Source organism: Dromiciops gliroides, chromosome 5, assembly GCF_019393635.1.
Source record: "Dromiciops gliroides isolate mDroGli1 chromosome 5, mDroGli1.pri, whole genome shotgun sequence".
NCBI lineage: Eukaryota > Metazoa > Chordata > Mammalia > Microbiotheria > Microbiotheriidae > Dromiciops > Dromiciops gliroides.
The window spans coordinates 206028214-206042074 of NC_057865.1; the positions used below are offsets into that span (position 1 = coordinate 206028214).

The 13861-nt window shown below is 34.3% G+C and overlaps 1 protein-coding gene across 1 annotated transcript in view; it reads right to left on the reverse strand.

The window, feature by feature from the left end:
* ARID2 (AT-rich interaction domain 2) overlaps positions 1–13861 on the reverse strand; it is a 192624-nt gene that overhangs the window by 84259 nt on the left and 94504 nt on the right. Inside the window, 1 exon segment of the mRNA XM_043968863.1 lies at positions 2414–2632. Coding sequence (XP_043824798.1) covers positions 2414–2632 — 219 coding nt within the window.

Here is a 13861-nt window from a genome sequence, read left to right on the forward strand (position 1 = left end):
ATTGGAAAGAATGCAAAATTTGGCATCAAGAGATCTGGGTTTAAATACTGGCACTGATTTACTAAGGAAAATTTACTGCAGGAAAGTCACACAATCTATTCAAGGTTCAGTTTCCAAATCTGTAAAATGAGCAGAATAATTGCACTACTTACCTCACATAGTTCTTATCGAAAAAATTTGGTAAAACTACTTATTTATACCATATATATATATATATATATATATATATAAAGAATAAATTATAGAATACCTTTTATTACATGCAATTCAAGTTTAATATTCCATAAAATAAACATTCCACATTAGGGGGAAAAAATGTGAAATGTCTTTATTTAGTGAGACATAACATCTACTTTATAAAATCCAATGCATTGAAAACCAAACAGAAACCCTTAAAAATCTTGACTGTTTTCAAACACCAAAACTTGGGGGAAATTATTTTCTACTGATACCTAAAAGCCACAAATGACAGTCAAACAAGGTCTTCATAAGTTCTCTTAGTACTTTAACATTTTAAATATACCTATAATTTAAAGATATATATGTACGGGGAAAGAAGTCTATAAATGATAATTAAAGCCAAATACATCATGTTTAACCACAAATATAATAAAAAATTAGACGTTTTCTCATTTCAGAAAATGAGATGTGACCAAATGAAAAATAGCTACCATACAGAAAATAAATGTTCCCAGGTAGAAGAAAATCTGGTTTTAGCTGCAAGAAAATTCACCACTAATATTTGTCAGATTGTTTCTGCCAAACCTTCAACATTAGAATTTAAAGTTTAAAAGTTGACTGTTGACATAGGAAAATCATATTTCACTTTCTTAAGTAGATTTATTATACTAATTACTCAAAGAATAAAATCATTCTTGTTCGAACATCAATCCTCAACTACATGGATACCCTTTGAAAATTTTATCTTCAAGATTCCAAAAATGAATATATTTTCTTTAGAGTATGAAAATATTAACAGGTAATAAACATTAAGAGATTGGTAAATGTTACAAATTTACATGTCCATAAAATGTTACCAGGGATGTTGCAAAAGAACTCTTTGAGGAGTCCTATAAAGTACCAAGACTCCTCTTGGTCCTTTCCATATCCTCCTAAAATTATTTTACAATTACATCCTCATATAGCTATGTCTATATCTATATCTAAAACCAAGTCCAGATCAAATACCAAGTAATCATATGTAGCAGAGTATATCCCAAATAAAAACATATTTACTAAATAAAATTAGACTTACAAAACAGACTAAACCAAAGTTGCAAACATCAAATTATTTCATGCTTAATCGCTAATTAATTAAATGCTTTATCACTAACTGATTAAAGAATATATCCAACAATGATTTGCAACATATGATAGAACATTTTCTCAAATTGCTACTCTGTGTCCACAAAAGTTAAACATTAGGGTTTCTAAATGATGAGAGAAAATGGTTTTTTTCCCTTCATCTTGTCCACTACTAAGAAATATTTTATAATGGCAATTTTATCTTTTGAAGAACAACTAATTGTGATAAAAGAAATTTTGGATACACAAAATAATAACATTTAGGGGAAAGAGAGCCCAAAAATAATTCTATACTACTGCCAATCAGCTAATTTACAGAGCCATCTTTGTCAGGATAATTATTGCCCTTTTTTCCTGCTAAGTATAGGGGCAAGAAATATAATTTTGTAAGCTCTTAGCATACAACAAATATAAACACTGGGAAATTTAGTCTAAGAACCATAGTCCCTCCTTATGAAGAGGAAATTTCATAGCATATGAAAATATTTTGATTTAAAATAAAACAACAACAAAAGCTTACAACTTGAAAATATGAGCATGCCAAACATTTGATAAATCATAATAGGCTCATTTTGGCAGCAACTTTGTAAATTCATTGACTTATAATTTTTATTAACAGAAACTATAATCACATAACAAAAACAGATTTTAGAGGTTTTGTAGGGAGTAATTTCTGTACGATGCAGTTTCTTTCAAAATATTTAACTGCAATAAACAACTTCAATTTAAGTTACATACTCACTTAGAAAAATGTGGTCATTTCCTTATGTCAAAATAGCATAGAATTTAAGATATTGAAAAAAAGATTACTCAATTGAATTTAACATTTTAAGTGCAATCAATGTAAATTTACTACAATTTCAATGTAGTTTGTTGCTAAACAACTTATGCTATTAAGACCCATCACAAAAATTAATTTATGGATATACATGAAATATCACTTTCTTTTCATCAAAATAACAGAGAACCTGATGTCAGAAATATGAGAAAAAAACTTTTCCAACCTAATGCATTATTATAGGATAATATCTATGAAAAATTCACCTCCTTATTGATAACTCCCTTATTCTTACCTTGATAAATACAATAAATTCAACTTAAAACTTACTGTCGTCAAACACCCCAGCATTAGCAAGTAATAAAGTGATGATTTTAGGGTCTTTTTCAAGTTGCATGACGTGCTTGCTTTCATTTGACAGGAGAGTGCATACATTAATAGCAAAGTCCACTTCATTTGGGAGTCCAGATAACAGGGAAAGCACCAATTTATTATAATCATTTGGCGAATTGAAGTCCATAGATAGCCCATAGCTTTGACGAAGATAATCTACCAAAGATATAAAATAGTAAAAAAAAAAGAAAGAAAGAAAGAAACCAATTATTTATGTCTCTCAGATAAACTACTACTTCAAACAATTCCCTAAATTTTATTTGCAGCTCATAAATTTAAGTAATTCTTTTTTAAAGAAAAATAATAAAGTCAAACTTTGTTTTAAAACACATTAACCAGAACTGTATGGATCCAACCCTATATATTCTTAAAATTCACCTTCCTTATCTAATATTATGCATCAATCACCTGTGATTTCACCAGAGTAAGTACTCCTTCCAATGACAGAGGATAACAATACCTCTACTTCAGTAGATATTTTGGGTGAATTGCAGAAGGCCCTAAAACTCACCACTCAGCAGCCAACCAACTGGTGATGAGACTTTCTGAAGTAATCTAGGCTGACAATGCATTATGAAACAATCTGTCTTTTACTAGGCCTGTATTTAGGCTTTCTAGGTTAAGATCTAGCACAGAATTTGAGAACCTCAGGTTGCCACCACATGCTGCCCTATATCTTTATTAAAATATAGAAAATGCACATTCATTATAGGGTGATGTTTATATTTATTTGGTGAATTTAACCTTTACTGAGCCATGATTCTTTTTTTTTTTTTCTGAGTTCATGTTTTATTTCAAGAACTACAGATCACATGCTAAGTTGACAGCAGGTCCTCCAGCCAGGGAACTTGATGATGAACAAAGTATACACATACATAAACACACACATACTGGACTCCATTTTTGTTGCTTTCACAGGTGGAGTTTTTTAGACCTTGTCTTGAAGTAAAGTATGAGCAATGCTATTCCTCCATAAGTGGCCAGCACATAATTCTTTCTGCCATTAAGGGTGCATGAATTGAAGCATTTCTTAAAACCAGTGAATTGATACTGACTGTCAGATTCTGGACCTGCCATAATTGAAACCCAAATGTAGAACCCGCCGCAGCCACCGTCCTTCACTGTGCCATGATTCTAAATCTATATGCATTGCATATTTTGATACGGAATAATTTAATATTGTTGTAAGCTTATCCATATAAACAAACACATTTACCTGGAAGTGTTTCTCATAATAGGCTATTTTATGCTATGGGTCTTGAAGCCAGTAAATTTATAACCAAGCGTCCAGTGCCACTGAATTTGTGAGTTGAACAAAAAGATTTAGTATCTGTAAAGTAAATATTTGCTACTTATGTTATCCCCCTAAATTTATGTAATATTTGATTAATTTATTAAAACTCCTCAACTTTAGTTCAAAAAAATCTTATTGCCAGATCCTGAACCTAAGTGGCCCAAGGCAAAACTTTAGCAGCTGGGCAGGGGAGGGGAAGGTGTGGGTGATGAAACACTTAAAGGAGAAAAGATTAATTAAGAAACTTGGGAGAGAAGGAAAAGAGATAGAGAAAAGAGAAATAAAGGAAGAAGAAGGAGAAAGAGGTGGAAAAGGAAAGAAAGGAGTGGAAAGAGAGAAGGTGGGGAAAGTTGGAAGGAGAGATCACGAAATCACTTTAATACATACTTTAGAAACATCTGGATGGCAATTCTTTTTTTAAACCGACTGAGTAAATCAATGAGTAAAGATCTACCATCCCACAACATCAAGTAAAAAGGGTAGGCAATTTATTTTTTTTTAAGCTGGGTGTCTAAATAGATTCCCACTCTGAACATATAAAAATGTTCTCAATGTCTTGGATGACAAATTTTTCAAGATATCCATTATAACAGAATAATGAATGGTGACCAAAAAGTCTTCACAAAACAGAAAAGATGATTATATAAAATAAAAACCCCTCATGAAAGCTCTGCATAGTAACAATAGAAATATCCACAAACTAAGATCTCCTGGGATAAATGGATCTAAATTCATGACAGGAAATCAAGCACAGTCAAGATTTCTTTTTCTTTTTTTTTTTTTTGTGAGGCAATTGGGGTTAAGTGACTCACCCAGGGTCACACAGCTAGTAAGTGTTAAGTGTCTGAGGCTGGATTTGAACTCAGGTACTCCTGACTCCAGGGCCGGTGCTCTATCCACTGCACCACCCAGCTGCCCCAAGATTTCTTTTTAATAGTACTCTCTATATTACTATACCTGCTTAAGGATGTCTCTTAGAAATGGTTTAATTATCAACAAATGCAAAATACAAATTTAAAATTTCCTGGCTATTACTGAAGAATAAGACATGAGATACTCAATAAAAACTAGCCATTTTAGTATGACCCCCTTTCAGGGGCTTGGGACCTATAATTTCATGAGAGTTTGGTCATAAGGGGAGAAGGAAATAAGCACCAACTATGTGCCAGGCACTTTGCTAAGTGCCTTTTACAAATATTATCTCATTTGGTCCTCAGAACAATTTTGCAAGACAGGTGCTGTTATTATCTCCATCTTACAATTGAGGAAATTGAGGCAAAAAAAAGTTAATGGGTCACATGGCTAGTAAGTGTAGAGAACTCCCAGGTGAAGAAACACCATCTACAGGTAAGCAAACTGTTCTGCAACTTATATTAGTTGCCTAGAGCACTGAGAAGTTATGTGACCTGTTCAGCGTCAAACAGGTGGGGCCTTAACTTTTCCTTACTAACCAAACTTTCTCAATACATTCCTATATTAATAAATTTGCCAAAGCCTTCATTAATACTGAAATACCTGAGTTTCTTTCATTGTCTTGAATTTAGTAAAGACCTAGAATTACCAGGGTAGGTGAGGGAAAATGTATGTCAGTTTTCAGAAGATAACTAAGTTATTGAGGGAGTAATTACAAATTTGTATTTGTAGACAATTAAGAGATTTTTCTCCAGTCCTCTACTTAAAATTAATTTGATCCACTCTTCTCTAAATAAGGCAGATCAGCTAATCTAGTGAAATTATTTCTCTTTTTTACTCAGTTTAAATCAAAAGAGGTACTTTTTTTCAGGAATATTTTTCTGTTTGATTAATTAGACCATGAAATAATCATCTTTTTCTGTAAATGCTAAATGGTTATAGTCTTTATCAATACAGAGTCTCTTATGGGAAAACATGCCTCAAAAAGAAAAAAAATTGCTTTATGTACAAAATACATTTCTGACACTATAATTCCATCCATTAAATATGTATACAAAGGTTGAAATATAGAATGGACAAATGAAATACCCTGGGAAGAAAAACATTAATTTTAAATTTTATTTAAAAAAAAAACCGAAACATTAATTTTAACCACTTTCTGCGCTATACTGTTCTGGACACTAAAAAGTACTAAGGAACTGTACAAATCTGGTTAATCTTCTTCTCTGGGTCTCACTTTCCTTGCACATAAAGTGAAGGCCTGATGCTGAATTATTTCCACCTCTAAAATTCTATAATTTTACTTAAATTAGTAACCAATTTGAAATTTTTTACTTTCATAATTCTCTCTTCTAAAGAAGCTGAAAGTAAGCAAAGTCTCATAGGATCATAGCACTGGATAACAGCTGCAGGAACAAAGAGAAGATATACAAAATGTATGAAAAAATAACTGCTTTCAGAATGATCGTGTGTGTGTGTGTGGGGGTGTGCACGCACCCATGCATGCACGCATGTGTGTGTCAAATTACAAAGGAAAAAAGAGAGGAAGATAAGGACCAAGTACTTAAGCAATTGAAAAAAGATTACAAACAGAATACCCAAATGTATTCACACCAAAGGCCGATGACCTAAAAATTAAGCCCAAAGTAAAATGTGGCCAATGTATTTATCATCTCCACTAAAAGTGATAAGCAAGAGGAGAAAATATTCCCAAAGGCACCTTTTGGAACCACATCATGGTATCAATTTGTGATATTTAATTATAACAATTTACTACTAATAATAATAACAAGCTATCACTTATATAGTGGCTTAAGGTTTGCAAAGCACATTATATATCATTTAGTTCTCAAAATAACACTGGAGGGGCGGCTAGGTGGCGCAGTGGATAAAGCACCGGCCCTGGATTCAGGAGTACCTGAGTTCAAATCAGGCCTCAGACACTTGACACTTACTAGCTGTGTGACCCTGGGCAAGTCACTTAACCCCCATTGCCCTGCCCCCCCCCCCAAATGCTGAGACAGCTTAGACACAGGATACATATGTGCCTAGATTTTTAAATAATTTACTGACTCGTTTGTTCAAAAGAATACAGGTAATCTTTTAAAAACTCTGATCCCTCAACTATAATCCTCTATTACAACATCTGTCTATTATAATTACAAAAAAGCTAGGAAACTTAAACTATTTTCCTTAGCAGCAAAGAATGAATGCAATCAAAAGTTAGTTTTATAAAGAAGCTACTTTCTAAATCAGTAACTACAAAAAATTCTAGATTATAATTGTGGTAAAATAACTAATTATTGCTGTTTCTTCAAATCCAACTCATACAATCATTAGTATAAACCTGATATGCCACTGTCTTTGTTAAAAATATATGTATACACATACACATACAAAGTACTCTCTGAAAGCAAACAAACAAGAAGTAGGGTTAATAATCTAAGAAAAGGGATTCCTTCTAAGTACTATCCCAAAGCTCAGCACTTTATCTCCTCATGTTTTAGAAAGATATCTCCTTAGGCTCCCTCTTCAATTATTTTGTTGCTATTATTTTTTTAAACTGGAATGTTTTTTCTCTTTCTGGGTTGTTTGTCTTTTTTCTCTCCAGGATAACTTATTTTGTTATTTGTGCTTTCCTTGGTAACGGTTTATTAGAGCTGGGGTTAGATTAGATTAGGGATAGGACTATGGGAGGGACTTTTCTTGTTATTCTTTTTTTTCCTTGTTATTCTTGAATGTTGAAGATAACATATAGAGATTGATGCCATATGGCATAACTATTTTGGGTTTCTATAGTCTGGGGTGCTTGCTGATAGTATAATAGGCTTGCTTATGTTATGTTTTGTTTTGTTTTGCTAAGAGTGCTTCAAATGCCTCTTTTATTGAAGTTGTGTCACTTTTCACTAATGATTAGGCTCAGGTTAACAGAGTACATCACCTTCTGTTTAATCTTGGGATCCATTAATTATAGAAACACATTATCCTATTCCCTCTTGCAATAACTGGTAGGTGCAGAATAGTCTTCTGATATTCAAATTTCCTTTCCTTTATATGTGAAGGCCTTTCTCCTGGTCTCTTACATAATCTGTTCATATTTCTTGGAGTTTCCTATATAGGGTTGTCCCAACACCACAAGGAAATCTGTGGATTCTTTTGATTGACATTTTGTTTTCTATGTTCAGAAGTTCTGGGCAGTTTCTTATATTATATCATAAATTGTTCAAATTCTTTGACTTGTCATGTTCTTCTGAGGCACCTATGATCCTTAAGTTGTTTCTACACACCCTGTCTTTGAGGTCAATGTTTTACTTGTATAAAGATCATGTGTTCTTTTAATGTTATTGCTTTCTGCTTCGTTTCTGTAGTGCCAATCAATTGTTCTCTTTTGTTTCTTTAGAAAGACTTACCATCATGGATTCAAATTTTACTATTCTGGCCATTATTTCTGCTATGCAGGCCATATACTTTGCTCTTCATATTCAGGAATAACCTACTGGGGTTCCATGATCTCTCAGGAATCCATGGGGCCCTCTGCCTCATCAATTGTTGGTTCAATTTCCATTATCTTTCAATATTTTTTCGGAGATATTTGTACTCTTTTAAATATCCTGGTAGCCATTTTCTCTTATCTTTTAATATCTTTTCTGTTAATTTATCTGCTTGTACTTAAGGTTTTCCTCTGAGTTTTATTCTTCCTGGGATTTTTGGTAATTTCACTGTTTTTCCCTTATTATTCCCTATTGGCCACTTTCCTCCTTGATGGCAAAAGAGCTGTCTCTGCATGCTCCCACAAAGGGAAATCCATTTTTCATCATCTTGAGTACTTGTCCCAAATGATTTCTGGGTGAACATAACTGTTCCCAGATGGATGTCAGTCTCCTTTTCTTTGGATCTGAAGTAGCCTCATGACATGCTGGCAATCTGCCCTGGTTCTTTCTCTTCTTTAAAATATCTGTCTTAGTGCTGTTAGTGCATGCTATGTCAAGCAAAGCTCAACTTCGCTTTCCTATACCTCTACTTCCTCTGCAGAGAAGATTTGGAGTAAGCAGAAATGAATTCTGCTGGTTGTTGACACAGAATAGTATGTTAATGGCAGGTAAAGAGTGTGCTGACATAGAAAAGCACCAGCAAACCAATAGTTAAATGGATCCCAGAACACAAGCCCAGGGGTCATTAGCATGCTGGTAGTGAGGAAGTACTGAGTGAGGTAGTTACAGATTAGTCTTCTCTGATGTAAAATCACCTCCTTCTTTCTATACAGACTACTAAACTCATTCTACTTCGTACACTTAATTCTTACTTTTTGGAGTTTTAGAGATTAAAAAAAATCTAATCCTTTCTTTTGTTCATCACAAGACCCATGAGTCTAAATCATATAAGGTCCTTGGCTAATGAGACTAGTAGATTCTACTGTTATATCCTATGTTTATTTTAAATCCCCTTGCTCACTTTGTCTGAATAACTACATGTAGTAACTTGGGCCAATGGGACCTTCTACAAAGAGAAGATATAAGGAAACAATGTAAGCAAAGGCACCAAAATAGAAAACTATCACCTTGCTACCCATAGTCTGTCAGGATGGCTAATTTGAACTCTGAGACTTGTGCTCTGGGATCAATTTAGCTATTCATTTCCTATTGCTGGAGACTCTGCTAGCACACTCTTCATTTGCCATTACCGTACTTTTTTCACTGAAGTTTCTATGGAAAGAAGTTTTATATAGACAGAGAAGATCCAGATAAATTAACCACTTAAATGTATGAGAATGTTTTAGAAGCCATGGTGAAGAGGAAAAGGTTCAGAAGAGAGATTAACAAAGGTCTATGTGTAATGTAAGCAATAAACAGAAGTCTCTTTGGATGATCTCTCTAATAATCATGGGAACCCTCCCTTCGCCCCTTCTATTCCTATCCCCAGTGTTCCAGTTTGGATTTTGTAATATTAATTTCCTCATTTCTGGTCTTGAATACTTTTGAGACTACACAGATGTCTCAACTTGTATAGCTGTCCGTTGATGCAATGACAAAAGAAATCTAGAATAACCATAGTGTTGAAAGGAACTTTAAAGGTAATTTTGTCCAATATCCAATAAGACTTCACCCAACCTCTGAACACTTGGGTAGTGTATTAGAAATTGTTCTTTATATTGAACTAAAGCAGCCTTCCTTTTTCCCTCTACCTATTAGTCCTACTTCTGTCCTCTAGAATTACAAGCGTTCAAGAGAAGAGATTTTGGTTGCTCTTTTTGTACTATATTGGGCCAAGACTAGATAGTTCTTCATAAAGGACACAACCATTAGAGATGGCTTTTCTTCAATTTTGCTTGAATGTGAAAGCTGAATATAACATGTAGAGATTGATGCCATGACATAAGCTCTCTCAGCTCCTTTCTTCTATTCCTCAAAACTCAGCATAATCAGTTGCCCTCTCTGCCTCTTCAAATCACAAAAGAGAGCTATCAATCCCTACTCTTCACTAAGTTCAAAGTTTCTACTCCCATCATCTCATTCCTCTCTCATCTCTTGTAGGCTCTCCAACTGTCATCTCTCTGCTTTATTTTGAACCTTTAATTTTTCCCTCACCTCTTCAACTACCAAACTACTTTCCTCATTTGGCTTCTGAGACATACTTCCCTAGTTCTCATTCTACTTCTCTAGGTGCTCCTACACTAGCATATAACTGTCTTTTCTTAAGATGAATATGCCCTAAAGTTCCATTCTAGGCTTTTCCCCTTTGGCAATCTCACTCACCTCTGTGTATTCAAAACCTTTATGCACATGACCCCTAAATCTTTTCCAACTCTAACATGTCTCTAAGCACATATGAGCAACTGCCTAAAAGCACATCATCTAGATGTCTCATTAGCATTTCATATTCAAGATGTCTACAATCAAACTGCTTATCTCTCCCGCACCTGCACAGCTTTTAAAACTTCCATGGAATTGTCTTTGACTCTTCCTGACCACTCATCTCCAGAGACAAAGTCCTACTGGTTTCGACCACATCATTTATTACATCAGTACCTTCCTTTGTAGTCCCACTGAAACCAGTCTATTAAAAGGCATCACCATCACCATCATCACCACCACCTTACTTAGTAATATATGTTCTGATAGGAACATCTCTATATGCTGTACTCTAATCCATCCCTCATTCCATTGTCAGGGTACTCTTCCTTTTCTTAAGTAACTTTTTTGAGTTCAAAAATCTATAGTTTGCCAAGGAAATGGATAACTCCTTCGTCGGCATTCAATACTTTCCATAATGATCTGTTCTGTATACTCTGTAGTCCAGTAAAACTGTATTATTATATCCAATGAATGTGACGTACAATTTGCCATTTTGGTGCCTTTGCCGACATTGTTTCCTTATAACAAGAATGCACTCTCCCTTCCTCCTCTATGCTCCATCAATTCCGATTCATCCTTTAAAAGCCCAACTCAAACAGTATTTTCCTCCAACCTTTGCTCCATCAGTAATGATCTTCCCCAAACCCCGTTGACTTTACTATGCCTAAGACATAATGCAATTTTGTGTATTATAGTTGTCTCTGCTTGGTCTTTTAACTCCACCAGACTGTAAATTCAATGACAGCAAGGACCAATATTTAAATTAACTTTGCATCTCCCCCAGTGCTTAGAATAGTACTTTGCTCAATCTAGGCACTTAATACATTTAAATAAAGGAATGTTCATATTAAACCTGAGAAAGGCTAGTAAATATTTGAACATGAAATACAGGAATATGAGAAATAATAGGCATCTTTATAATATGTAAAAGATTAGTGGTGGTGCCAACATCCTGAAAATCTAGGACACTGTGTCAAATGACAATAATCAAAATAACTGGAAGGATAATTGGTTCCTCTGAAAAAAAGAACTTGAAAGAAAAACAAGCTATAACTTCAGTATTTGTTGGAGGTGTGGGGCACAGATAGGAACACTTAAGGGTTTCTAAAGGGAATGATAGTGAATGGAGTCAAGGTTCAAAGTTATACCAAATAGTGGTAGTCTATCTTCTACCTTACCAGAGAATTTCAAAGCTCATTGATGTTAAGGGAAAATTAGTGTATTTGACAAGTTTCAAAATGAGTAAACAAAGCTCCCAAGCCAGTCTCTCTCTGATGTCCTTAAAGATAAATCTTTATCTTACTACAACCCAAGTCTCATGAAGACAACTCTACTAACTCTTACTGCCTCTAACCCCCCCAAAAGAAAATCCTCCATCTTGCTGCTCAAAAGGCCTGGGAAAAGAGCAGCAAACTGGGGAATGGGTTAAGACTAGGGTCTACAGACACAAGGCAGAAACTTTCATCTCAAACAGGCAGGAAAAGGGTGAGAGCTGAGGGAACCCAGAGGATGAGACTTAAATCTAGCCCCCATTCAAATTCTAAGCAGAAAACCGGCTTTCTGGCTGTACTTTCTCATCCAGGAGACTGGTCTGTCCTAGAACTAGGGGAAAAGAGTATAGATATCCTAAGTAAGTGACTTCCACATATGGTTAGCTAAAGCATACTTTTCTAGTATAAAAGTAACTTACCAAAGATAATGTATCTTCTCTGCGGATAATATATACTCAAAACAACTTTTACAAATAATGTCTTGGTGTCCTAAATTCAGATTTCTATAGTTATTAAGGGGTAGTAGCTACTTTGTAGTCTTTCCCAATTATCCATTCTTCATTACATCAAAAACAATTCGTTTTCTTTAGTTCCACTCACTCTATTCTACCTCCTAAAAATACTGATCAATAAAATTAAGTGAGCTTAGCTTTCTATCCAGTTTTATGTTGTAATTTTTGAGTCATACTAAGCCCACAGCCTGCAACTCTTAATTCTGGTCCCAGTTTCTTGAAGGATGTTGACAGAAACAAAACGTTCAAAAGCTTCTGAACTTATGATTCCAAGAATATGTTCCCTTATGTATTTAGTTGAGACATATATCATTCTATGGCATTTTGATCATTTTCTGTATCAATTCTGTATCATTAGTAAATTACGTAAAGTATGGGAGAGGAGGGTAGAGAGAAAAAATAACCTAGAAACCGATGAAACCAGCAAAGGGGAAACTTACATCGAAGAAATCAACAAATCTTATGAAAATATAGAAATAGAGAAAATGGTACATTCATTTGAATACACTGGAGGTAAGACAGGAGAAACAAAGTTTGGGGTTTTTTTGGATAGTTCAGGATTTAAAATAAAATATAAGGGTGGTATCCAAGCAAACCCACTTTACATCAAATTTCATTCCACGGTTTCTATAAAGATAGAAAGATATTCCAACACATAGGCAATTCCCAACTACAATGATTCCAACATTTTGTTCTAAAATGTTGTTACAAAGTTGGCTATTTTGAATTTAGAAAATGCTTATTGACTCATTAAAATGTCATAAGCAATGGTTATATTCCTTTAGCCTACAAAAGCTTTTACTTAACCTATAAAACAGCTGACATTACATACATTTCCAAGTAAATACTGAGGGGAAAAAATATTATGATAATACTAGCATTGTTTTACAAAAAAAAGAAATTTGAAAACTAGATAACAGAATACTGTGAAATGCTTCTGCTTGAGGTTTATTCAAGACCCAATTCCTCAAAAACTCTCTTATATACCTCCCAATAAGCCCACAGCAGACACTACTAGTTTACTAATTTGTTATTTCTTTCCCACCCTGTGATCCCGTGATCTGATTTTGGGGCCATTAGAGGGGAAAGCTAAGACTCAAGAATTAGGTCAAAAAACATTCTCTCTGATGCCCCCCCCCATAATAATTCTTTGTATATTAAATCCTTTTCCCATCTACCCCATCAAACGCTGAAGAGACAAAGTTAAGTGAATGTACTTTGTCTGAAGAGGTATTAAAGAAGCATTAAATGAGACAATTTTTCTTAATGTTTCCCCAAGGAAAAAGGATTGTGAGGTAGTAAGAGCACAATCAAAAACTGCTCAGTAAAGCACAGACTAGTATCTAGCATGTAGAAGAAAGGAAATCCAGGTAAAACAAACAACTATAAAGGAAAAAAAAAGTGACAGAGAAAGAAAAGGCCAACCAATTTGCCCTATTATAAGCAGGCAAACCATGCTTTCTGTAAAGGGGAATAGCAGTAGGAGAACTGATCCTTGATAAATCTTAGTTTCAAGAAGGAAATAACTAAGGATAGTATAATGA